Here is a 26,810-nt window from a genome sequence, read left to right as displayed (position 1 = left end):
TGCTTTGACATTCTGCCCTAAAGGGGATGGCTACACACAGTATTCAGAGATTAGCTTTAGTATATAAAATAGACATGATGCAGAGTTAAGCAGGCAAGCAGCACCAGTTCCAGAAAACATTCAGTACCATGCCAGCAGATTCAATTTCCCAAATATTTTCAGTGCTTAAGTAAAAAGAGGTACCTCTTCTGCTGTATCTTCCAACACACTGGATATAAAATGCTGCTTTGTATAACACACCTTGTTTCTCACCTGCCAGGCTGCATTAGCTGTCTAGTATGTATGAGCAGTCACAGATATGAACACTTATCACAATCTAAAACTAGCAATTTCAACTCTCATCACAAAAGAGATAATAAGCATTTGCCATGACAGCAGAAGAACAGGCAGTGAAGAGAGGGAAAGCGATGACGAGTCAAGATGGGTATGAGGCGGAAGGAAGAAGTCCACAACAGCAATGTTCCCTTAACAACTTAATGAGCTGCAGAATTGGATTAGCGAGGCATGTGAATCACGAGGCCACGGCATGGGTGAAATGGCTATTTTGATGAAAAAGAGATAAGAAAGAGAGCAAGAAAAAAGAAAGTGAGTGGATGGACCCAAGAAGTGGGTTGGGCGGGTTCAGACGGCGATCAAGTGGACAGTCAGTCACATCCTGTCAAATCAGTGAATTTCTGTCTTTGGTTCCTGAAGTGTGCAAGTTTGGGCCACTTCCTCCTTGCTCAAGGCTGGAGGTTCAAGTTCAGAAGAAAAGGGAATTACTAAGGGAATTACTAAGGGTATAATGGGCTAGCTTGTCTTTAGAATGTCTGACTATGTCTGAGCATGCACTCAGAGGTTGGACGAAGTGGTGAATTGCCAGCAGCCAGCAGCAAAAACAACTATTCCAGTAAGGTACTCAAGTTTTATGTTGCTTTAAGGAATGATGGGCTTTGCTGAGAGCCTTCCACTTTCAGAACTCCGTGATCAGACCAAGTTAAGGACATAAACAAGATATGGCCACAGGTTTTGTTTACTGAAATGCTCTGCTGAGAAATAGCTGAGCCTAAATCATATAAAGTCACTATGTAACAGATGTTCAATCTCATTATAAAACCCAAGCTCTAAAATTACCCAGTTCGATCATTATATTTAAAAAAAAAGATACCAATGCGTTTGCACAGCAACACAAACAAAAGCTTCTTACGTGAAAGGGACACAAAACATATCTAAGAATGAACCAAATGCACACTGAGACGTGCCGGCACAATATAGGATTAGTTCAATCTGTTATGTATGGGGCTCTTCAGTAGTCTCAGGAGGCTTCAGTCGTGCTCTGGTGAAAAGGGCTAGTGAATTTGGGCTAGTGCTTCTGTTTCCAAGGCTCTTGTTTTTTCCACAGCTTCTCTGCCCAGAAAGAAATCTCCACTATTGTGTGAGGCCATTGAGATGCAGCGTCAGGCTCCTCAGAGAGTCGGCTGGGGGCCTGCAAGTGACACCCGGGCTTCTGCCTATGCTGTGTTCCTCTTTAGAGGGGAAAGATTGGCACATGGGTGCGATGTGACAAATTCCTCCAAGTAAAAGACAACAAGAGCCAAGCTTATTACACTGGCTAGACAAAATTAGGCTTTACCATTCACTGAACCCATTCAGTCTCCTAGTTTCCCTAGCCAAGCCATTTATACATTCATTCAGGTTAAAGGAACAGGAGAAGAGGACACTGAGGACTTCAGGAATGAATTCTTGAGAAGCCAGCTCTCTGCATGGTGGCATGTACCGAGTTGGCTTTACAATAAGCCATTAATAAGAAATGCATGGGAAGAGAACATTCAATCTGCATCAGCAGCTTTGTATCATCATTTTTAACAGCAAATAAATAAATAAACAAACAAACAAAAATAATTAAATTATACTCTGCACCAACACGCTTCTGGTAAATATTACCATTTATAAACTCTACATAGCTAATAAGTTTGTACTGTAAAAATATGCCAGACACATTATTTCAACCTCAAACACTCTGTGAAACCAAAGTGTCACAAATGCATCATTGCTTACAATCCAAACTAGTGAAATTCCCAGACAAAAAAAAGAGACTGCACTGGCTGAGAATACCTAGAGAATGGCTCCAATCCTGAATGGCTGATAATCTGGAGCATTTATGTTATCACTCAGATTGCACAGTTCCAGAACAACTAGTACTAGCCAAAATTACCACATGATGCGACAGCCTATGGGCCAAATGACAGAATGTTATTCTGCCTGAGCTTTGTAGAAAACCACAACATTGTTGGCTTCTGCTTTTGTTCGCACATGCTCAGGTTTTGAGTAAATGGCCTGTTTGAGGGTCTTATTTTTTGGTTTAATCCCCATGGAGTACGGTTTCAAGATATTCAGCATGTGCTTTAAAGCTTGAAAACCTTTTGTCCACACTGTTTTTGATAAGTTCTTATGCAATGAAATCCAAACTCAGGAGCAGCTTGAACATGTCCTAAAATTACCTGCCTTCATCAAAGTGCTTTCAAGGTAATTCTCTCTCAATTACTCTGTTCAAATCTCTAAGCACTGCAAGCATATCTTTGCTTTAGGGTAGTGTTTGAAAATGCTAAAAATCTCCTTTTGTTTGATCTAATCAAACTGTACTGCCCTTTTGACAAGATGGAAAGGTCACCCTGCATTCTCTCTCCCCTCTAATTCCCTTTAATTACTGAGGATTCAGTATTTCAGTCTACTGGAAGTCCTTGGCGCAGTAATCCAAGCAGAGATTAAGATCCTAAATACATGTTTAAGAAACAGTGTCACAGCATTCAGGTGTCACATTCTTCATCCAAGCAAAGAAAATTAAGTAAGAAAATCAAAATCTCCACATCAGTCTTTACCACTCCAAATGTAAAAGCAACATTTGATCAGCATATATAACTCACCGTGTCTCCAATCTTCAGGTCGGCACACTTGCGGAGGCCTGAAAGGGACTGACCATCTTGACAGGTGGCAGTGAAGGCAAGATTCAGGTCCTCAGGATGATCCCACACACTCAACTCTACTTTGGACCGAATGTTCTACATTACAGACAAAACAATACAAAGATTAAAAAAATGTAGCTACATAGTGACAGATTACATGTCCACCAAATAAAATTTAAATAAACTGGCTGTCAGACTGCATGACATGGACAAAACACTAGTACTGCGATCATACTGCTACATATTGCGACCGCAGTGTTCCTTGCAAAAAAACGAAAAATGTACTGGTGAATCAGTAATAACACGATTAATGATTGACCTGCATTATTTTGACAAAAATAATTTCCTTTTAGTGCATTACATGAACACCTTGATTCACAAACACCCATAGAAACATTCATTTGGAAGTGTGATTGGTCAAGATGCTCACAGGACAGAGCTAAACTATTGTAATTGGTTAAAGAGCTCATTTCAATATTGCAGCCTTTTGAGCGCTGGGTTCTACAGACCAATACTACAATATACTGTGCAGCCCTAACTAGCTCTCTTTGCATGCAGCTAGGTCCTAATTAACTATTGATAAACCAATATGACGTGAAAAATGACAATATCTTCATTAATAAACAGTAAAGAAGAAAAAAGTATCATGTAAAGCTTTGGCCATGTCTGGAAAATTCCTAACTCAAGACTAAATAAAGAGGATGCACTGGAACAGTAACCTTTACACAAACAGTGATGGGGTGTGATGATTCACAAAATTCATTTTTCAATAATGATATAATACAGTGGTATCAACTGAGTGTTTTTGATATAGCAAAATAAGAAGTGGCTAAAAATGTGCCTTAAGTGTTTCTCTTTTCACTTTATTAGCACATTCAACATTATATACAATATATAATACAGTATGTGGAAAGAAGTGCTTTACAGTAACCAGACCTAACACTTTAGACACAAGCTAATATGTTAGCTCCAAGCTAACACTCTAGTTACAATACAGCAATGTAATACAACACGATACAGTGCAATACAATACAATGTATTATTACATCCCTTGTAATGACATGCTTGTGTTAGTCTTCAGTGCATAAAACAATTTACTGCCTGTATAAAACAGTTTACCCACACTCATAATATGGCCATTTGTTATAACCTGGTTAAAATCTATGTTGACTGACTATATACTTTAGCTTCTCCTGCATTCTGGTTATCTTATGGTGGCCTGTTCTGACTTTCAGCACAGATCATTTCTCACTTTTAAAGGAAGGCAAAAAATGTTAACAGACATCACATGTTCCCTGTATTCCACACATAACATAAAATAGTTCTCATCTCGTCACGGACTGCCAGCTCAAAGCACAATAACTTCAGTAAATATACAGGCCAAATTGTGAAAAGTCATAACCTACTCAAAATGTTTAAGAACTGAAACTTTTCCTTGTGTAAGACCCACCATTATGCATAATTGGATCTTTTCCAAAATCACTCTCCTTAAACCTCAGAACACCAGTATTTTTAGTTCCTCATTCTAATGATATACTGCCTGAGCCTCGGGATTCCAGCTCATAGAGTGGCCAAAGTTGACACATCTGGTGCATATAAAGGGGATTCTGCTCTACTGTGATGTTCTCACCAGGACGTTTTCAAGTAACAGCACAGCGTGACAGTGGTTAAGAGAACACAAACACCCTCATGTCCAGTAGTACAGGTCTCACTCTCTGCTCATACTGAGGATTTTGTGTGGTCCACAGAATAAAATTAGAGGTTACAACAGCATGCATAAAAGAAGAATCCCAGCACTGAACGTTCTCCCTTGCTTATCCCTCAATAGAATAGACAAGCTTGCGTTCAACAAACAAACCCTACCCTTTAATCACAGAGAACCTGTGCCTGAATCAGATGTGAGTACACTCAGTAATAGTCAAGAATAAAAAATTCAGGAATATGGATATGTTAAAACTTACATTATAGGCAGTGACAATCAGCTGGATTATATTTTTGGAGCTTTGATCCAAAATCTCCACTGTAGTTCCTGGGATCAATGCAGTGAAGTTCTAGAGGTAAAAAAAGAGGAAAATGTGAATATGGATAGTAATAACTAACAGACATGGAAAACAAAAGAAATGAAAGATCTTCTGTACAGCAAGATCTTCAGTCTACCTTCCCTAAGCACTGTGTGCTAATTAACTTATGATACCTTGTAAAGAACATAGTGTCTTTTGGTCACTGCAAAGATCAGGAAAATGTTGTTTTCAGCCAGCTTCTCTCCCAAGAGGGCCAGTGAAGGGTAGTCCTGTGCAGAGAGACATATACAAATCCATATGTGAACATGCTAAATACATTCCTTCCTCCACTTCTAGCTCTCCACTTTTCCTGTCCAACAGTTTGTGAAAGGAAGTCATTGCTCAGATTCTCCGCCGTTGTTTATACTACCCATCCCAGCCACTTCCTTTCCAAAAAGCTGAAAGGTCTTACTCTAACTATAGAGATGACATAAGGTGTTTATATTTATATGTTTATCTGTAGCTGCTAGCAAGTTCTAACTGAGGCAAATACAAAACTTTACTATTTTTACCTCAACCTGGTGAAGGTGTAGAATTTCATTCATATAAATGTAAGTAAGGCACTCCCAATCCAGGGGGAAGAACCTTACAAAAATCAGTTGTGTGGAAACTTTTACATAACATGTTGAACACAATAAAGGTATTGTAGCCCAATCAGGCAATGAAATCATGACCAAGGTTGTGCGACACAAACTGATTTAAAATCAGTCTTTTTTCAGTTCTTGACTAATTCTGTTTGTAAAAGTGTCCCAGCTGCATAAGACTGGACCCTTAAATGTTTTACTTCAGCTTTGACCATGAGGAATGCTACTTCTGCTTATTTTCTTCCTTTTTCAGCTCTCATAAACAGCTGTTCCAAGAGCGAGTGAAAGAAATCTGGTGCACACTACAATGACTGTCAGTCACTGAAGCTTCTCGCCACAAAGAAATGAGTTTTAAGCAGCTGTAGGACTCAGAGAAACAACACAGTGAAAATAACCCAGAAAAATTAGTCAAGACCAAAAGAAGCTCTCCATCCTGTAGGTTAATTTTCTTTTAATTACAAACATAAAAAGGTTTATTCTAAATTAACACCACTCTCTAAGTAATGCATCAGAGACTCCTTTCATGTTATGTAGACCATCAATAGTTATAGCAGTTTAAAGCTGAATCATCCGCAACTGGCCAGTGGAATTACTTTCTGCCATTCTCTAGCACTCTTTGTTATGAAATAGGCCTTTGAATGAACTTAACACACAAACGTATAACACTAATTTATGGCTGACAGGACAATTAGGCATTAAATATGCATTCAATAAAGTCACTCAGAACTCAGCTGGGACTGAGCAAGAGCCAAACTAAGTTGAAAAAGTAAGTCAGAATCAACATGTGGCCCTCATATGTGCTCTTATAAACTAGGGTAAAATACAACTCATACAAGTCATTAGCTTTACCAGATAGACTTTAACTGAGAATTTCAAAATGTGGCTTCTCTTACCATCTTGGTTGAAGCGCTGTATTCATTCTTGTCATTCAGGTGGCACTGGCCATCATGAGGCTGAACGAGTCCAGCAAGTTTGCCATCCAAAGCCAGGTGGGGCACATCATCTGTAGCGAAGACCAGCAGGTGATACGCCTCCTTCCTCCAGCCAATTTTCTCCTGCCAGGAGTGAGAGGAAACAATTTAACAATAATTTAACAATTCCTGCCAGTTTCAGGTCTTCTCTGAACTAGTTCTACCACACAGTCACAATATATATATTTTTCCCCTTTACCATGAAAAATAAACAAAAGATCAAATGTTAAAAATGACTTAGTTATTAAAAATAACTAAAAGAGAATTACGAAGAAAAAAGTGACTACGCAAGCATGCATTGCCCAAGAATGATTCGTGTTGAAGGATGTTATCATTTAAAATAAAGCTAAAACCACATAATTTAACCATGTCATTTTCAGTACATTCATCAAAACCCATTATTAAATACACCACGACAAAGACTCATACCAGAAAAAAACAAAGCAAATAAAATGTGTTTTAGGCAAAAGATTCTGTTCGTTAGTCAAAAGATTCTGTTGGTTGTTTGTTGCTCAAAGTTCTTAGAAATCAGACGGGTCACCAGGCAAGCAATCCATCAGTGCACAGCACACAATGAGGAAGCTGCTCTCAAACAGGTCAATCAAGACTTTCCATTTTTTAACAAGCCACTTCTAATATTATTTAGAACCCAAATACAATCCATGAAACCTGCTGCCATGTGTGAGGGCTGTTTGTTTGTTTGTTCAGCTGGTGACTCAGTCACATTTCAGTGTTTGACTAATCCAGGAATGAAGAAAGACATCAAAGACAAAACAAACACAATGCCCATCCTGACATAGCTTACCTTGCAAACAGCAGCCTGTAGAATAGCATCAAATCCGCCCTCAGGTGCATCCCTGTTGCGTGACACCATCTGCTTCTGCACCTCCTCATTGAAACGGTCAACCTTGTCAGTCAGAGACAAGAGGTTACGGAACCCAAAAGAGGGGACACAATTTGGGAACGGCTTGTATCTGTAACGATATTATGAAAACAGAAAAGAGACATCAAAAATGTGTCATTACCAGGTCAGGATTGTTCATTTGTAAATTCCTAAAGTTAAAAGGCCTGATGTTTTCTCCTGGTCAACACTATACTCTTGTACATACTTATGTATTTTTATGTATAATTTGCAAAGCTATAGGCAAACCTTACACTCTGAGCCACTGCTGTAGCTACAAAGCATTCAGTGAGAGGTTTATTTCTGTTTGTTTTGATGAAATTGCAAGGGAGGACCAGCAGAGGTGTGTTTTGGGTAAAACACAAAGGGCTGCCCCTGTCAGCCATCCACAGTGCGCTCCTGCAGTGGCATGGTCAGTAGCACATAAGAGGGTCTGGGACATAACCTACATGGGCACTGATGCATGGTGGTAGTACACTAACTTAGAGTGATCACGCCTTGGGGGCAAATGTGCAGCCTGTCAGCACTCCTGTCTCATCACATTCTGCTGACTGCTCTAAAGCCCATCGTCTACATGCCTCGGCATGACAACAACAAATGAACATAAGAACACTGGTCTGTACCCAGTAGGAGTGCTGAATTAGGAAATGCATGTCTTATTTACAATAATACAACTAATAGAAACAGATCCTAGATCAGCATTCCTGATCTGAGAAGCTTCGTGAATATGGGCCTATGATCTTCTGAAATTATATAAAAGTGATGCAAATTTAAGCAAAGCCAAAGCATTCACTGGTGAACCTCCATTCTGGATAAGGGGTTAGAAGAACACTTCTAAGACCCAGGGCCAGTTTCTCAGACCCATATTGAGTCAAAGACTAAACTAAAATGAACTTTCAATGGTGATTCACCATCAGTGAGTCCAAAATTACAACATTTTTTCCAAACTTCTGCAGAATTTAATCATTACAATGTAAACTTAGCATTCAGAGTGATCTATTGTGAAATGCTCCATTCCAGAAAAACTGATTTTTTTTAACAACGTTGGTGATGAGTCAGTGTTTAATACCTCTAAAAGCAACCTCACAGAAAACTATTACAAGACATGTTTACAAATACACTGCCTGATGCCTATAGCATTGTGTTATGGTAGTTTTGAGAGAAGGTTTTGGCCTTAAAGGTATAATTTTAAATCAATTCATGGCAGAGGGATACATGCAGGGTATTATAAGGCAAAATAATCCTCAAAGAAAAATTAGTTTTCCGATTTACCATTGCTTTACCATTATCAACATTACATAAACACATCTGTGTCATAGACATTGCAGCCCCTGGTTCCTATCAATACTACTTTCTCATCAAGCCACTTTGAATTACTTTGTTTACATCTTAATAATTCAACTATGCGCATATTTTGAAAAATCTATACAATTTCCCTTTAATACATGTCCAGAAAACAGACACTTAATGTGCAAAGTAATCTGGTTAGGAGACTTTTCACGTATTTTTGGTACATATTTACATAGTTTCATGCAACTGTATCAAATCTTCTTTGTCAACAGAGACGGTCTTAATTCACAGCAGACCTGAACCTACAACAGAAGCACTTTAGTTATACAATGTGAAAGTATATCTAAAGAGCACTGTTCTTCCCTTACCCATTGCAGGGATTTTCCTGATATTTGGGAGCTGTGTAGGAGAAGGGCGACATGTTCTTATCCACGAATGTGCCAAAGCCAAGGCGGAAGTTGCTGGTGAGCTTCTTCATCTCTTCAGCCAGTTTTGTGCCCAAGTTCCGAATAGTGTCCAGGTCGTCCTTCATGGACAGTGAGAGATCCATCAGATAGTACAGATCAACAGGATAGTCTTCAACTGGCCGCACCTGCACCTCAAAAGAGGTCTGATCACCTGAGAAATATTAAAGAAAACACTGAAGGGCTCCTCCAAATAGTGCAATTTTGAAATGTGTGGCCACAAATTCTCTTTCCATATTTTTATATAGAGTTTTGAAATTTGGCAAATCCACTTCAAACTACACTCGCACACAGAAGACAGTACTAAGCGCATACCAGGCCTTAGGCTGAGAGAGATCTTCTGTGGTTGTATCTGGATGACATCATACTGGGTTGACCCAGAGCCTTTGGAGCTCAGGGCTTTGTTTTTGAGGATAGAACTGACACTCCTTGGATTTTCTATGAAACGAGCCTCGCAGCCCCTTTTCAGCAAATTCTGGCTCAAATCACACCGTGAGGTGAGAGTCCTTGCCCTTCCAAAGTCCTAAAAAAGAGAACACAGGTCCTGGTCATCCCGTATGTGAATGCAGGGATAAGTGGCAGAACAAGTCTGTGTGCAGCTTCTGAAAAGTCATAACACAACGCTGCAACATCAGTTAAGCAATGCATACTGCAAAAGGAATCCTTGAGTAAAGCCTTCAAAAGCTTACATGGGAACTGAATTATTTACAGTCCTATTACTTCAGCATGTCCTTCTGCTTGAGACTAGGGCTCTCAAACATGTGGCACTGCAGTAATGCATTATAAACCTTGCTTAGGGAATGGGTCCCTACCTCCTGAGCGCACCAGGCACAACTCGGGTGGATGAGAAGACATTCTTCACACGATGTGGCACTTCCACTCATGCAAACGTTAAGACCTGATTCCAAAAACAAAAACAAGCAGCGTTAATATGATATTATGAAGATGTCTTCTTCAGCTTTGGAAAACTGTTGTAGCGACTGATTCATATTCCAGGGTCTGGATACACCAAAAGAGTGGAACCCTTTACAATGTTTTTAAACTGTTCTCATAACTAATTCAATCCAGGTCCTGGAGCTCTACCACCCTGGAGAATCCAGATCCAACAAATCTAACTCTAATATTTAAGGTTAGAGGTCTACCTGGATCAGGTGTGACAGATCACCAGGGTGCAGGGTTGTAGATCTCCAGGACCAGGGCCGGAGACCACTGAACTGAACCTTTGTGCCCACACCAGTCCTGTAATGCAGTGGTTCCCCATCCCAGTCCTGATGACCGTTTGCTCTGCACATTTTTGTGGATTCTCCACTCTACACACCTGATCCAGCCAACAAGGTGCTTACTAATTAGCTAATAGGTTGAATTGAATGTGCAGTGTTGGGTCGCCAGGACTGGGATTTGAACCCCTGCAGAGGGCATTGCTGTGTTTTACCTGCTCCACTCCAACACACCTGACTCAACTCTTGATATTCAAAAAAAATGAAGTTGACTCGTGTGTTACAACAAGATGACTTTAAAAAAAAAAAATCAGTGCGTCTGCAGAACTGTTAATACTGCTTTAGAGAACATTTCAAGGGTTAAAAGACAACCGGTTTCAAATCAGAACGACGGGGTTAAGTGAATGATTTCAGTCCCCAAAACACCCAAAAACTCACTCACCTCTGACGCTGTGACTAATAAAGTGGACTACAATGCAAGTTAGGAGAGCTGCGCGTTGCGTGCAACACCAGAGGCTCATCATGTCAGGAAAAGTTAAGAAACGCGGCGAGTTCTAAAGCGAAGAGCTGTTGGATTTAATCACGAACGGTAAACACAATCCTTCAGGTCGAGGGTTGGAGAAATCTTCTCTCGGTCCATCCCAGCTCCAGCAAAGTAATGAACCCTCCGTAAACAGACCTCCGAGACAAACCTCTGCATGGCATTAGATCCTCTGCAGACGGTTAACGTTGCTGCTCTTTGTAGTGGAGCGGCTGCGTTAATCCGCACTGGTTCGGGATCATCATGGATTTATACACTACATTCCCGCCCTGCACTTCCATTAAAGTTGAACAAGACACTCAGAATTACTGACGTAAAGTTCATGCCGACTGTGCAAAAACCCGAAACAACCAAACAGTGAAAGTAGTGATGGTAAATACTGAGCTCCGTCTGCAGTTGTTTTTTCTGTGGAAGTTTGGCCGCTCGCCGCTCTGACTCCGCCCATCAGAGATGGCGCTGTGAGGAGGCGCTCAGTCACATTAACCCTGTCATCTGTTCACCGCCCAGCTCACTGCTGCTTTGATACTGTGTGCAGGACGGTCGTTAGCTCTATGTAGACTCACAGATTAATATCGACTACAACTAAAACATTACTGAAACCAGTACGGACTTCTTGACTTCTCACATGGAGAAATTCCAAGACTGTATACGAGCTCCTTATACAACCTTACAGACTATCTCAATCTTCAATATTTGTTAAGCATTACAGGGGAATTCCATTGTTTTTTTCCTTCATTAGCTGCATTATTTAATCTCGAAGATGTAAACTAAGTAATTCGGAGTGGTTTGGGGTGAAATGCTCCGTTCTAGTAAAACGTTTAAGCCAGACTTGTTCATAGTGGTGCTAATAAGAACAAGACCTCTGAAGCGTTTAGTGCCACTGAAAGTTACACATGATGTTATAACATTAAACGGTTATGTACACGTTGATGCCTGACACGCCGTTTTACAAGTTTTGATATCAAACCGTGGCTTACAATGCATTTTTAAAAACACATTCATGGCAGAGGGGTACATGTGAGGCAAAATAGTCCCCCCAAAGATTTTTTTTCCTGCTTAAACAGCATTTCACAATCCTCATCATTACATATAAAATCTCGACACGTGTAGGTTCACTGGTGGATTTGGATAGTAAATAAAATGACGATATCTGCGTTGTAGACATTGTGACCCCTGGTTCCTATCACCACCACTGTAAAGAAATTCAAGTTTGCAAGTTTCTCTATAAAGAACCATTTCACATCAAACCACTCTGAATAACGTTGTTTACAACTTAATTGATTAAATTATGCAGGGGTTTCGCAAATCGGTGGAATTCCCCTTTAACTGCAACATAGCAAAGGTAAAGCATGCGAGCATCTCTACAGAACAAACCTCCCCAAAACGTTTTTTGCAACCATGGTATTTCGAGTCTGTATTTCTTGGACAACATAATATCCAGTTTCCCAACTTTTTCTAAGTGCTGTTAAAATAAATTCTGTGCTCCAAACTTTCCAGACACGCGGAAATGCCCTGTAATACAACCTGCGTGAATAGCAGGCAATATAAATAAACCGCTCGATGTAAATCTAACTTTATAGTTAGGTGTAGTTTGGTTTATTTACTGGCCTCAAATAACACCATTAAAATGGGGAGCATTTGTTTTCCCTCGTATCCGTTACACACTAACTGGGGAATATTCCTCCCGCGCAGAGTCAGCAGTCACGTGATCTTCTTTAATAATACAGCCACGTGTCCAGCACAAAGGCCGTCGCATTAAAACACTAAAGCACTGGAAACACAGCTGAGTGGTACAGTACATGTACAGAAGCTTGTAGATTCCTAATCATCTAACGTTTTTTTTTCGAAGTCAGGGAAATTAACAGGGGGTTTGTCCCCCCCCTGTGCTGCAGTAACAGCCTCTACTCCTCTGGAGGGGCTTTACACTAGATGTTGGAAAATTGCTGTGAGGATTCTATTGCAAATGTATTCAGTGGTGCCCCTTCATTCCAGATAATGGAATCTATCGGCTCACAGGGCTGAATGATACTCTTGCCCCTCTTTACATCAATGTCTGTGCTTCTAGTGACCCCTGCTGAATTTCAGACAGTACCACAATCAAAAATGGCCAGTTCAAGTCTAAGGGATAAAAAGAGGCCTGGAAATGGCCTGTTTTTGGTGTATAAACACGTACGAATGTTACAAGTCCATGAGTCTGCAAGTCTGGGCAAAGCCAGATATTTATTAGTGGGCTTTTGTAACATTTTTACATGACTATTTCCCAGCCTCTCTTTATCCCTTAGAACTGAACAGGCCGTTTCTGATGCTGTGCTTTTAAGAGTGGTATATGTAAATGAGCTCTCCTCTGATTGGCTACCCAGTATTGCGCTGCATTCAAAAAGTGGCCCAGACTAAAACATTCCTCATAACTTTAGTGTGAATGGGCAAAGCTATAGTACTGTAAGACGAATATGGAAGATTCATGAAAACGTTGGTTTTCATGACATTACAAACAATGAATTAAAATCAGGCTGTTTCTGCAACTTGGTTTTCATAGATGGAATCTTATAGAGGAGTGAATGCTGTGTTTTGAAACTTGGGCATTGTTTACATAATTCAAACTCCTATTTAAAAAAGAAAAGAAAGAAAGAATCCAATCTTCCACAAAATAGGCCCTTTAACCTGCACAATACAGACAACGTAAATTGTGCTGCAAGTCTAATTCTGCCATGCATCCAGTCTGCAAAGAGTCCACTCAGAATGCAGACTTTAGTCTTTGCTTGTGGAATAACCCTAAACATCAAAATGGGTGCGATGACAGTGAAAGGGGCGCAGCATAGATAGATAGATAGATAGATAGATAGATACATAGATAGATAGATAGATAGTTGGACAAAAAGGGCAACAATATACCACAACCACTAGCATTTCATATTACGACTACAGACCATGAAGGTTGTCCTTAACTGAACAGTAAGTTGTACACAATTAGCCTACAAGCACTCCTAGCCACATAGTGTACACAGTCTACTGTACTATATCTAAATTTTTCATTAACAAATCAATATTTTAACTATGCTTCCCCGGAGTGTAATATCAGTGTCTGTTAATACAGAGTTCCTATCCTGTGACTTTAAATTCACATAAAGCCAGCTTGACCCTTCAAAATTCACCTTCATTATTCATAGTACTAAAATTGTGCTCATTCGGTTGACTTTAAAACAGAATTCATAATGTAGTCCCTGATGTACTGTAGAGAAATTTATGTTCTCTATTTAGTGATTAGATTGCTGCAGCCATAAATGTTCATGTCCAAATTGGCAACTTTTCTACCTTTGAAAAATACAACCACTTAGAAAAAGAAAAGTCATGCTACAAAAGTATATAACTTCAGTGCCGAACTGCTCCACTTATGGCAAAAAAGGTAGTACACCAACTCCCTCCACTGACTGAGTAGGGAGCAGAACATTAAGCAGCATTTAAAATGAATGCTCTGAAATAACACAATATTACAGTGAAATACAGAAGGATTTATTGGTAATGCAAAATAAGGTCAACAGTGCACAAAGACATAATACTATTGCCTGTTTTACTTCAAAACAATAGTCTCAATGTTCTGATTTTGATGGCTGTTCTACTTTACACAGTATTGAAGACTGAAGATCAAATATAAATGAACAATTTGCAATAGCTTTGTTTTAACTTAAGCCTGAGTCTATAGGTAGCTTTTTCTAGGTAAATGAAAACACTTTAAACAAATATTTAGATTGTGCTCTTTTCTTCACAACCAAATTAAACATGTAAAAGGTACTCAGAAAAGGAATAAAATTCCACAAATCAAAATGGCTCATCCTATTACAAGGGCACTGACTCAGTTAGAGAATTTTAAAGCAAAGGAAATGTGACCTTTGCCCCACTCATTTTGTTGCGGCTTGCTGAGTGAGAAGGTCAGAGGCCATGTCCGCTATAGCTTTCAGGGGTAGGCCGCTAAGGGAGCCCTGGTGCTTAGCTCGTAACTCCAGCAACGCAACAACGATCCTCTGTCGGCTCACCTTCGGGTGACGCTCCGATAAGCGGGCCATGAGCGTGTCAAAGCTGCCCATGGTGGCATAGTGCTGTGGCACACAGGTACCAGATGCAGTGGGCTTACTGTCTATATTGATCAGCCTGTCCAAACTGCAGCGGAGTGGCTTAGAAAGGAAAAGTAAAGAGAGGAGTGTGACTCAGTGCTTAACTACACATGCTTGAAGTATGAACTATTAAATCCCACACATGCATGCCATTTATAACTAATCTAAGAATGCTTTCACATTAACCTTTTTCAGATCAGTTCATTTTGATGGGTCTGGACACGCCACTGGTACTCCAAAAAAAAAAAATCATTGTTTTCTGTCCCTCTAGTATCAGAACATGGTTTTTCTAATTGCATGTCCGTGTGCTACTGTCCACATAATCTGCCTGTTTTAAGGTGTGACTCTTTAGAGACACTTCATTCTTATAGTCCAAGCTACTGCTACTTACAAATGAGCTAGAAGTAGTCAATGACAATTTTATGGTTAATAAAAGTTAGTGAAATATTAGGCTTGGCTTATTATAGAGATCAGTATTTAAAAGAACACTGACTAACTGCATGTTTCATTGAAAATTGCTCATAGTTAGTCTTTAAGTGGATTTAGTGCAGTGCAGTATATAGAATCCATTGTGCCTAGAGTTTTTGATGGTGGTTTTGAGGAGAGGAAAACACACACACACACACACACACACACACACACAAAACAAAAATGGCACTACTAGTGCATTGTCTGGGTGTCAAAATATTGTATTGTGATTTTTTTGCCATATTGCCCTCCCAAGACAAGGTATTTGATCTTGGCACATATACACGCATCCATCTATACATACAATATACTTTTGATGGCTTTGGCCAGACACCACCACCCTGACTGGTTAAATTCAACCTGATATGCTATTAAACCAATGAAATAAAAAAGCAGAAATCAAGTATGGTTAATTTTTATTACTCACATTCTGACACATCTAAACATTAAGCATCTACTTTCATGCAACCTAACGTTGAATTCAACTGTTTATCAAGAGTATGTGATTGACTGAGCTGCAATACATACAATGATCGATTCGTCAAAGTTAATACTTACAATTGGCCATGTTTTGGCACTACATGATGGGTAACAATGCGTATGCATCCCCCACCAAATTCTTTGACCAATCAAAGAGCACTCACGTGTAAATTGGTGCACCCTGGTGTGGACTATCGTAAACAAATTAGGTGTAAGAACACCCTTAGAAAAGTCTGATCTGTTATACTCACTCTGGAGCACTGGAAATCATTCTGTAAGCCATGCATGCGCAATTCTTCCCCTACAGGCCCGGCTTTACAGGCAGCTGGGAAACATTCAGCACAGGGCACTTTGATGGGGCCCTGACCGCCTGCTGCAGACCTGTGGATGTGTTCCACATGGAGAGTGTGGCCTCGAATGGATTGACCATTCATCTCCCTTACTGCTTTCTCTGCATCACTGGGGCTTTTTACAATCACTACTGCAGCCCTATGGAAACAAAAACACGGAAGACAGAGAAATTTAAGGCTAAATCTGGTTCAAACGCTGAGCATACCTTGTTTTTCCAAATCAACATCTTAAGACAGTTTGAATACTGTGCATAATCTGTCACTAGCTTTGTTCCAATGTATGTCCAGAATTAAGGCTTTAGATCTTCAAAAGGTTTTACCTGTTTTTGTTGAAAGTGGTGATGGTCACTTGACTGGCATGAAACCGCTCAAACCAAAGCAGCAAATCACACTACAATGAGCACATTATTTAGTGAGTTCTGCTGCCCTCTGGAGGACATTATCATTAACTACACTAGTCCATGGGCGTCATTTGATTTGTTGAGATACCAAGTTAATAACATACTGTCCAAAAGTATCTAGACACCTCTTCTAATTAGTGAGTTCAGCTACATTTAAAGATGCACCAACTGCTGACACAGGTGTCAACTGCACACACACAGCTTGTACAATCTCCAAAGAAAAGCACTGCCAATAGAATGGAACACTGAAGCAGCCACATGAACCCAAGATCATCATGCCCAGTGCCATGCACTGGAAAGAGGTGTATCAAGCCCCCCAGCACTGGGCTGTGGAGCATTGAAACTGCATTCTTTGGAGTGACTGAGCACCAATGAACACCGCTTGGAGTGTCATTTATGACCCAGGACTAAATCAGTACTTGACCTCAAGCTCTTACAGCTGAAAGCAATCAAATCCTCACAACAATATTCCAACATCTAGTATAAAAGCCTTCCCAAAAGAGTACACACTGTTACTGCAGCAAATATAAGCACAAGTACCTATAAATACCCCTGATTTAGAAATAAAATCAAAAATAGATGAGCAGGTGTCTACAAACTTTTGGACATAATTTCATATTGCACTATGATTATTTGAATTTTACTATCATCAGTCTCACACCTCAGTAACATTACTTGGTAGGTCAGTGACATACAGCAAGGAACTTTGATCTGCATTCCCATCTCTGTCACCTAGAAAAAAAAATGCAAATGAAATCAGGACAAGAGCAGTATCTGGTAATGTAGACTTTCAAGCAAAAAGGCAAGAGGAGGGCATTACAAAAAAAAGTGACTGCACCTTTATGTTCCATCTTTATGTCCCCTCTGTCATTCTGTCCTGTTTGTTTCTTCTCCTTAGAACACCGGTTATCACACCCAAGCTCTTCCTCTGCGTCAAACCACGCCTCACTGCTGTTGAGGTCTTTAAGAACACCTTTATGAACATACACAAATCACTTATTAAAAGATGCAGTGAATTTAGCTATATTCACAGAACCTTTATTTGTATTTTTGCACTGATGGTGATAAAACTAATGGTCACAAATTTTCACTAACTCCCTTTTAAAAAAAAAATAAAAAAAAATTTACTTAGTGGTCAGTACACATCCCCTCAAAAAAGTGCCCATGATCACATTACAATCAATATTCCTTTTTAAATATTAACCAAATCTATTACTAAATTTATTGTTACAGTACTGCCATGATATATGTTAATGTGGCTTTTAGTGTCATACCAGGCTTAGTGTCACTAGAGACCCCCGATTCCTGGTTAAGGACATACACAGCTCTGCATCTCTTACTGCTGTCACCTTTAGATTCGAATGATGTGGCAGCGTTATCCTGTCAGTTTCATCCAGGAGCAGAGAGGAAAGAAAAGAAAAGCATCTCAGAGCCAATACTTCTCAATACTTTTATGAAACAGTACACAAGGATGTTCATACTTAAAATTTCTACACAAAGATGGAGCTGCTCTGTGACTCACGGCAGAGCTGGTGTAAAACTGCCTATCGAAGTTGTACGACCAGATTTGTTAAATTATAGGGATACCAGCCACCAAAACCTAGTGTTTAAAAGGGGAGCTAGGCCTCTGCACTCAAACAATACCTGCTCAGTGGCAGGTCTTCGGAGATACTTATGAACAACATGAAGCAAGGGCAAACAAATTAAGCAAAACCTACAGTAGTAGAACGAAAACGGACGATGAGTGTAGACACAATACCTAATTAAGCAGCTTATCTGTATACAACCCACCTCCTGGAGATCTACCTTGCTGCAGAATTTAGTTCCAACCTGCATCTAACAGCCTGCCCTCTCCCCACACCTACACTAAGGTATCTGATCCAGCCAATCAAGGACATTTGAAGTTGTTATTTAGCTGGAGCAGGTGTGGTAGAAGGTGGCTCGAGCTACAGTCCACAGATAGGTAGATCAGATCTCTAGGACCAGGGATGGTGACCACTGGTGCACACTAACCAAAGAGCCCCACCATCAACTGCTGCATTACTGCTTTGCTTAGGAAAGCCTGTTCAGTAATCTTTGTTCAGGTTTCAACCATGTGATCAAACCTTGGTCTCTTTCTAATGTGCAGATCTACACCATCTGCTGGTTGAATTTAATATTTTTAATAAGAATTTCACCATAGGGTTTTTTTTTTTTTTAATAATGAATTAAAAAAAAAATAAATCTTTTTCCAAAACCGCAACCATACAGTAGGTACAGACACAATATTGAATTGAAGATTAAACTACATTTTAACTACAGAAACCATGGCTTGGTGTTGATGCCATTTGTGGGAAGTGATACTGAAGTCATCCATGTGAGAAACTTTAGTCTATTTTGGGGAAACACTCATAAAAATGTATGTCTGTCTGTTACTATAGTTTTGTCAGTGTTGAAAAAAATGACAGAGTCAAATATAACAAAGTGGGGGTGACATGGAAAGTCATGTTATACAACCTGCTACATGCACCACTTCCAATTCATTGTGAACCTATGTTTTCAATGCAAACAGCAGAGAGAGATCAGATGACCTTCTTTCCCTATGAAAAATTCTTGTGTACACTGTAAAACCTGGGGTGAGGTAGCCTTTTTGAGCAATCCTCCATCTATGGTTTCCATGTTAAAGACCTGACTGGCTTGGTCAAGCTGGTCCTCAGCATCAAGATCACCAGAGCTTTCAACAGACAAAGTTAAAACATTAAAATGAGTATGTAATCTAGAATGAACACTCCATAATAAAAAGACAACCTGAAAACAATTAATAAATAAAGGGATTCATAACCTCAGAATAAGATGCACCTACCTGGACGTCTCCTTAAGTGGATCTCCTCCTAAATAGGCCTCAAAAACCTTAAAAAAAACAAACAAAAAAATTGCTGACACATTGAAGTCCTTTAAGAACTTTTTTTAGGATTTTAAAGGCACATGTGAACTCCCCACCAAAGCAGGCCTGTAACGTGTTCCTGTAGTTATTCTGCAAGTGTCCACAGACAATGGCTTAAGGTCATCAAGGTGAATCCCTCCCAAGATCTTCCTCTTCATCTTGAGGTAATCATCCTCCAGTGTCTTGAGGGTCTGCAACATCACACCTGGCAGTGCTTCAGTCCTGTAGAAAGATAGGAACACTTATTTTAGGTGAAGTGAATCAATATCCAACCTGTGATGGGCTCATTTTTGATTATCTTATGGCAGTTCCATACTGTACAGACATTTACTTAAATTTCTGATGTAGCTCTTACATTCTTTTGAACAGAAATGCTTTACCTCTGAAGTGCAGTCTCACCCAGTGGAGACGTGTAAAAGCACCTCCAGCAGTGCTGCTGGCACATGACAAACTGCAAAGCCAGTAGATGCAGCTCAGCCCGTCTTGCACGATGGACAGCATCACAACCACAGTCATTCCTCTGCCTCGTGCTGCCAGGCCCTTCGTCACAGCCTGGACTGGATTTGACATTAAGATATTTAGCTTCGGTGCCTATGAATTCATATTTTCACCCACATATCCAGTTAGCCAATGTGTCTGATCACCCCATTAAGGATCAAGATTATAAAAGGGAACACATGTCGGCCATTTAATCACATTTAAAAAAGAAAAAATCTGATTTGAGCATATCAGACTGCCTTTTAAAAACTGCCAAAGAAATGTTAAATACTAGATTAGTATTTATGAAATACGACTGAATTATAGCTCTAATGTCAGCCACTGCTGAATACTCTGTTACCTTGCAATTTTCTTTTTCAAATATTTCAGTTCCTCTTCCATCATTTTCAGGTACTCAAATTCCTGAACATGGAATATGTTTTAGTGGGTTAAATAAGGTACTATATTTTTCACTTGGAAATTCCATATAAATATGTACTTAATGTCTACCTCAGAAAGAACATCCAGGTCAGACATGCGGACTTCAGTAATGACACATTTCTCAGAAGTGGACACTTGAAGTGTCTGTGTCTCCTGCTCACAGTTAACAGTGAATGACTCAGTACCAAGAGCGACATCTCGGCAAGGTTTCACAAAAGTGTTCTGGCCAACTTCTGTTGCCTGAGTAGATGTAAAGCAAGACCTGAAGTCACCAGTGGCATCCACTGCCTTGCTCACGCTAAGGGGAAAAGGAGTACCCTCACATTTCTGACATGATCTGGTGGACTTGATGTTAAGCTCACTCTGGCCTGAGGGCAAACAAGTCTCCACAGATGCAGACACCCTTGCAGGAGTACACTGTGTAGAGCCAGAGCCTGATCCTGACAAACTGGGATTGCTGACAAGTGCTCCTGAACTTGAAGGACCTTCATCAACTACACTATGATATTCATCTGTCTTTGGATCACATCCTGAGTCATCCTCATTGCCGAGGTCTTGGTAATCCTCTGTGTAGTCTGTCCACTCAGAGGAGTTGCAAGATACAGAATCAGGAAAGGTGCAATTCTCAGGACCAGGAGCAGCTGGATTCTCTACAGGCTCATCAATGCTGGACACTTCAGTGCTGTCTTTAGTGGCCATTAGGGAGTCACTGTGGCCTGGCTGCAGTGACTCAGTGGCATCACTCCATTGAGCAGATGTTTGCTCCAACCCAGTGCTGTTCAGACTGTAGTACTCCGGTGGGGTTTCCTGATTTAAATGAGGAAAATCTGCACTGGTGTCAATGAGAGCATGTCCTTGGTCTTGGTCACTCTTCTGCCTCTCAAGCTCCATGTCCAGTGAGGAGTTTGCCTGTGGCACGGGATCTTTAAAGACTTTGACATCAGTCCCATCATTCCACACGCCTTCCTCCCACAGCTGAGACAAATACTGTGCCTCAGTAGAGTATGTCTCCTGCTGGTATGGACTGTTCTGTGCTACATGGGTATCATCTAAAGCTTGCTGGCACCTGTTTGCAGAGGCGATCCAAGGAGCAGACGAAGTATCTGAGGTGTTCTTAATGTAGTCTAACTGGTCAAGGCTCCTCATGGATACTTTATTTCTTTCAGCTTTCAAGAGATTCAGCTCCTCTTTCACGCTGTTTGGTAGCAAGCCGAGCGATTTTTCTTCCTCTAAATATAGACACAAAAATGTTACAAGTCCTCAGCAGACAGACTGGCTAGAAAGGAGGTAGGTTCAATTATTCTCTTCTGACTTCTATCTGCCATCTCTTACCTGATATGCAAACGTTTTTCTCCGGGTTTAAGATGGGTGTGTTACAGCGTCTGCATTTCTTTGCCCCAGATGAACAACTTGTACCACAGTTTAGACACTGTAATGTACCATAGAACATGGGGTGTCTTGATCTAGACACACATTATGCAGATGCAACATAAGCATCTTCAGCACAGCAGTTTCAAAAATTTTTTAGTTTTAAGCAATAAATAAAAACATACTTGTTGAGTTTTGATGACATATCAGTTGATGGAAGAGCAATGTGGTTTCCTAGAACCTGCTCTAAAAGGATATTGAAGGATTTTAAACCTAGTCCGCTTCTGTTCACATAGTTTATCAATGGAACTGAATGAAAACTGATTAATTTAACTTACGTTTCAAGTGAACAATATGCCTAGTTACTTCAAGAGCAGGATGTCTTTGCAGAAATTGGAAAAATCCTCCTTCTTCTGCAGGCAAGATAGTGTTATACAGATTCATATGTCATGACAAAAACAAGTAATAATGAGGAACTACGCAATTTATCCAAAGAAACACACAACCATGACATTCACAATCAGTCCAACCTTGTATCAGTTTCCGGTCTTCTGCTGGTAGGGAAAGATACCAGCCAAGCAACTTTGGATCGGTCAACTCCAGAAAATGACTGACATTTATGAGATCAAACACAGACCTACAAGAAGCATGAGGAATCCCATAAGAACAATGAAGTATATTAATTTACTTCATATTATTGTGCAAACGTTCACCTGGTTACAACACTGGTGAGATGTACTGTTTCACATCTGAGCTCTGAACTAGTTAAGAGAAGAACCTACTTGTTCAACAGGAATTTCCTTCCATCCTCCACATACAAGGGACAGTCTCGAAAACCTTGGAATACACACAAAACACCAATTTTATATTCAGTTTGTATGTACCGTCATGTTTTTAACTTCGCATAAACACTTTATATTTACAAAAATGCATCTTTCACTTGAAAAAACAAAATATTTCAGTTTAGTATAGAGGTTAACGGCAGTATTATGCAGTAAGTTAATTCTATTTTACAGTCATATTTAGCCCCAAAAGCCAAAAGAAACACTGCACAAATGGAGGAACAGTAGCGAGCTAAGGCGTGTGCAGGTCAATTCTGGAAACTGACCACTAGCAAAGCTAGCAACTGTAGTTAGAGCTAGCCTACCATCCTAGCCAGCTACGAGCTAATAAATCACACCGTGGCCGCTGCTAAAGCCCGTTATACACCGGCTTTTAGCAGCGGTACATATATGTACATTTTTTTACACTTTACACTTTTTTTGTACAAAAACCTTTTTTGGAGGGGAGGGATTTCGCCGCGTTGTTCGCGCCGCGAATACAAAACACGAAACACACAGGCAGAATGTGACGAAAACCACGGCTAATTTGCTCCCCACAACACGGTAAACAGCGATGTTTAGCAGGCTACATTACATTCAACAAGGGCCAAAGGAGCACGGAGAGTTTCACCGTTTCATTCAGGAGCTTGAACTTGATATGTGCTTTACAGCTCTGATGCATGCGGCCCAGTCTGAGCTGATTTTGGGGAGAACCTAAAGCCCAAATGAAGCAGAAGACAAATTAATCCTCCAACGTGTGTCGAAAAGTGCGGGCTGCTCAGCCGATCAATTCTTGGTTGTTGCTATGCCAACCTCAGAAACAGCAGTGTGGGCTCATGGCTGTATCTGAAGGCAGGAAGCACTCGCTCACATCCTAATCAAATTAGGGCGGATCCCAAATATTCGGTTCGTTCGTTAGGTAGGTATTAGGATTTAATTTTTGCGACTCGGATATTCAAGTTTTTTGGCTAAATGTTGGCTATCAATAAGTGCAAACTGCAAAATCTGTAATGTCGGGATTCTCGGAAGAAACTTAGACTCGGGGTTAACGCAGCTTTATTTTTACTTAACTTACCGTTAAGTTAGCTGATAACGGCGCCGAACACGGCCTCGCCAGAACTAACGGCTAAAAACACAGCCCTCTGCTCTGCCTCGATAACCCACCACTCCATCCGTATTCAGGCTTTTTAACATAAAAGTCCTTGTATAAATTAACCTAAAACAGATCGATATAACGCTTCTTTTTAAATGCACTGTTAAAATGTGGAACGTAACACTAACGCGGTGCTAGACAGCTTGTATTCCCAAGGCGGCTACAAACAGTGCCCCGCCACACTGGACCCTTACCTTGGAACCTATGCCTTTAGTACCTGGTGTTAGTCCCGCTGCGTGCACGCACTGTGCTGTTACCCTGCTATTCCGCCGCTAAGAGCAGCTAGTGGGCCTGGTAGACGGAGCCGCGCTATGGGCCCCCCTAATATGGGTACAGTCAAACTTACCTATTATTCCGTTCGTTGCAAGGTACAGTTGTTGTTCAAACGGTCTCATCTGCCACATCATTGTGGTAGACACATCTGAAGGTCTGCGTGAGTAGGGCTCTAAGTAACACGGCACCAAGACCGACGGAGGATACCACATGATCTAAGTGTTAAGAGACACCACTTTCACTTTAAATCCACTACCACTGGGTTTATCCCAAATAAACCATATATAGTTAAGGAATGTCGCTGGACCTATTTACTTTTATGTCGATTCAACAAAGCCACTAACAAATACGAGTCATTTTAACCATTTTTAAATCTCACCTTCAAGTCCCTCCCCATCAGTCCACTAAGTAAAACTAGCCACGTGCACAGGGCACGTGCTTCAAGGGCCAATGAGATTCAATTATTAATTTAGCCTGGAATCCAAGTTGTAATGGGCGTTATCGGGCTACTGCACCGTGCAGGTTATTAAAAGGGAATTCCACCATTTTTCCGAATTTCTGAATAATCCAGTCCTTGACATATAAAAAGTGTCATTCAGAGTGGTTTGATGTGAAATGGTTCTTGGTAGAGAAACTTACCAATTTGGATTTCATTACAGTGGTGGTGATAGGAACCAGGAACACAATGTCTACAACACAAATAAAAACATTTTATTTACTATCTAAAACCACCAGTGAACCTACACATATCCTCTGAGTTTTTATATGTAATGTTGATGATGGTTAAATAGTCATACATCTAAAAAAGCTTTTTTAGGGACTATTTTGCCTCACAGTGCCCTGCATGTACCCCTCGGTCATGAATGGATTAAAATAAATGGATTAAAATATATTTTAAGCCAACATTTTATCACAAAACTATCATAAACCGACATCCCAGACATCAGGCCGAATGTATTTAACCATTTCATGTAATAACTTTGTGTGAGGGAGCTTTTAGAGGCATTAAACTCTTCAGAGGTCTGGTTCCTAATACCACCCCTGTGAACAATTCTCGCTAAGTTTCTTCAAAACACTTTGAATGACTTTATTTACATCTCGACCATTTAATTATATAGAATTTTAAAAAATCGGTGGAGTTTCACTTTTATAAGAACAAAGCAAAGGTAAATAGCTAACTGGCTTCATATAGGCCTAAACTAAACTGCGTGCAGTTTCCCAAAAGCATCTTAGCACATTTGTTAAATGGTGGCGTGAGTATCACAGTGAACACTCTCTCTCTCTTAGTTAAGATGATCCTAACACCAAGATGCTTTTGGGAAACTTGGCCCAGATTATTCATACCAGACATTTTTGTGCATCTAGGGTATGCAATCTTAGCGGTTCTATTTCACTAGAACTGCATCAGTGTATGTATAGTAAAGAAAACGTATGTACATGTAGAAGAAAAGAGCTGGAGAAAAGTCTTTCTTTCGTAGTCCATAAAAAACAGTTAGCTAATGTTATCTTGCGAATTGATAACTTTTCAAATAAGCGAGGTACAACAACAAGTTATAACTTATTAGTATGATTACTATGTTTTTTTTAAGTGCCACATAATTTCCCACATTGTTTAATTTCTTGCTCTAAGTCTAATTTTTTAAGTCATCCTTATACAATGGAGTCACAGTCAGATATTTTGAAAGGCTGAATGTAATAAATTGTAAACAGTTTGAAAAGAGTGAATAATTACTACATAAATCAAAATACTAGATTAGTTATTTGAATCTCAAATCCCTCAGAGATGCTAACAGCTTGTGCTAACCTAAGTTGCAGTGAAGAGGTACCGGCAGAAATTAGCATTAATGTTTGCAATAGTATTTTGATAAAAAAAAGGATACTCATAAAATAAGTGGTTATGTGTTAAACACTGCTGTGTAATGATCCACAATGCATGCCTGGTGAATTGTAGTATGACAAAAAGGAAAAGTGAAATGACTGGTATATCCTATGCTTAAACTTATTTTTGCTGGTACAGTACTGGTGCTGGTATATTCCATGCTTTATTTTACGTTCGCAGCTCTTGGTAAAAGTTGTGGTGCTCTACTGCCTGGGTGCTCGATTCCAGTAAAGGTTGCAAATATGCATATGTGATGATTATACAGACAGAGAGCAGTATTACATTTTTATTAATAATTATTTATTTTTTTATTAATTTTATTATTAATGCCTTAAAATGGGGACTGTGTGCAACAGTAGTGTAATATAAACATATATAAACCACATTATCATCATTTCCTTTCAGATTCTATATGCTAAAGTACCAAAGGTCTGACACCTGTTCTGAAAAAAATCTAGGGGAGACAATGTAACTTGTAGGAAGTATTTCAAATCATACAGCTCTCTTTGGTTCACACCACTGGGGGTGATATGAAATGAGGCAGAAGGCATTCTTAATCCATAGGGTTTAATATGATGTTGGCCCACCCTTTACAGCTATAACAGTTTCAACTCTTCTGGGAAGGCTTTCCACAAGGTTTAGGAGTGTGTTTATGGGAATTTTGACCATTCTTCCAGAAGCGCATTTGTGAGGTCAG

General features: G+C 40.0%; 2 protein-coding genes across 3 annotated transcripts in view; both read right to left on the bottom strand.

The window, feature by feature from the left end:
- Positions 1-11,420, bottom strand: part of itgb5 (integrin, beta 5) — a 40,423-nt gene extending 29,003 nt beyond the window's left edge. For both annotated transcript variants that reach the window (XM_036565722.1, XM_036565730.1), the window contains exons 1-9: positions 10,872-11,420; positions 10,025-10,110; positions 9,528-9,735; positions 9,117-9,366; positions 7,363-7,531; positions 6,480-6,641; positions 5,137-5,232; positions 4,904-4,993; positions 2,904-3,038 (exon numbers count right to left, since the gene is read on the bottom strand). In XM_036565722.1, coding sequence (XP_036421615.1) covers positions 2,904-3,038; positions 4,904-4,993; positions 5,137-5,232; positions 6,480-6,641; positions 7,363-7,531; positions 9,117-9,366; positions 9,528-9,735; positions 10,025-10,110; positions 10,872-10,953 — 1,278 coding nt within the window. In that variant the 5' untranslated portion in view covers positions 10,954-11,420. The remainder of the gene's footprint in view (positions 1-2,903; positions 3,039-4,903; positions 4,994-5,136; positions 5,233-6,479; positions 6,642-7,362; positions 7,532-9,116; positions 9,367-9,527; positions 9,736-10,024; positions 10,111-10,871) is intronic.
- Positions 11,421-14,866: 3,446 nt separating this feature from the next.
- Positions 14,867-24,446, bottom strand: rbm44 (RNA binding motif protein 44). The gene is given in 17 exon segments (XM_036574555.1): positions 14,867-15,139; positions 16,279-16,516; positions 16,698-16,768; positions 17,440-17,510; positions 17,617-17,751; positions 18,053-18,158; positions 19,446-19,491; positions 19,621-19,667; positions 19,743-19,923; positions 20,082-20,258; positions 20,522-20,601; positions 20,689-21,848; positions 21,952-22,082; positions 22,319-22,400; positions 22,518-22,624; positions 22,770-22,824; positions 24,308-24,446. Coding segments are annotated over 17 exon segments (3,099 nt in total).
- Positions 24,447-26,810: the final 2,364 nt, after the last annotated feature.

This window comes from Colossoma macropomum, unplaced genomic scaffold (genome assembly GCF_904425465.1).
Source record: "Colossoma macropomum unplaced genomic scaffold, Colossoma_macropomum, whole genome shotgun sequence".
Classification (NCBI taxonomy): Eukaryota; Metazoa; Chordata; class Actinopteri; order Characiformes; family Serrasalmidae; genus Colossoma; species Colossoma macropomum.
Note: the sequence above shows the minus strand (reverse complement) of the source record. Positions and strands in the feature narration are given on the sequence as shown.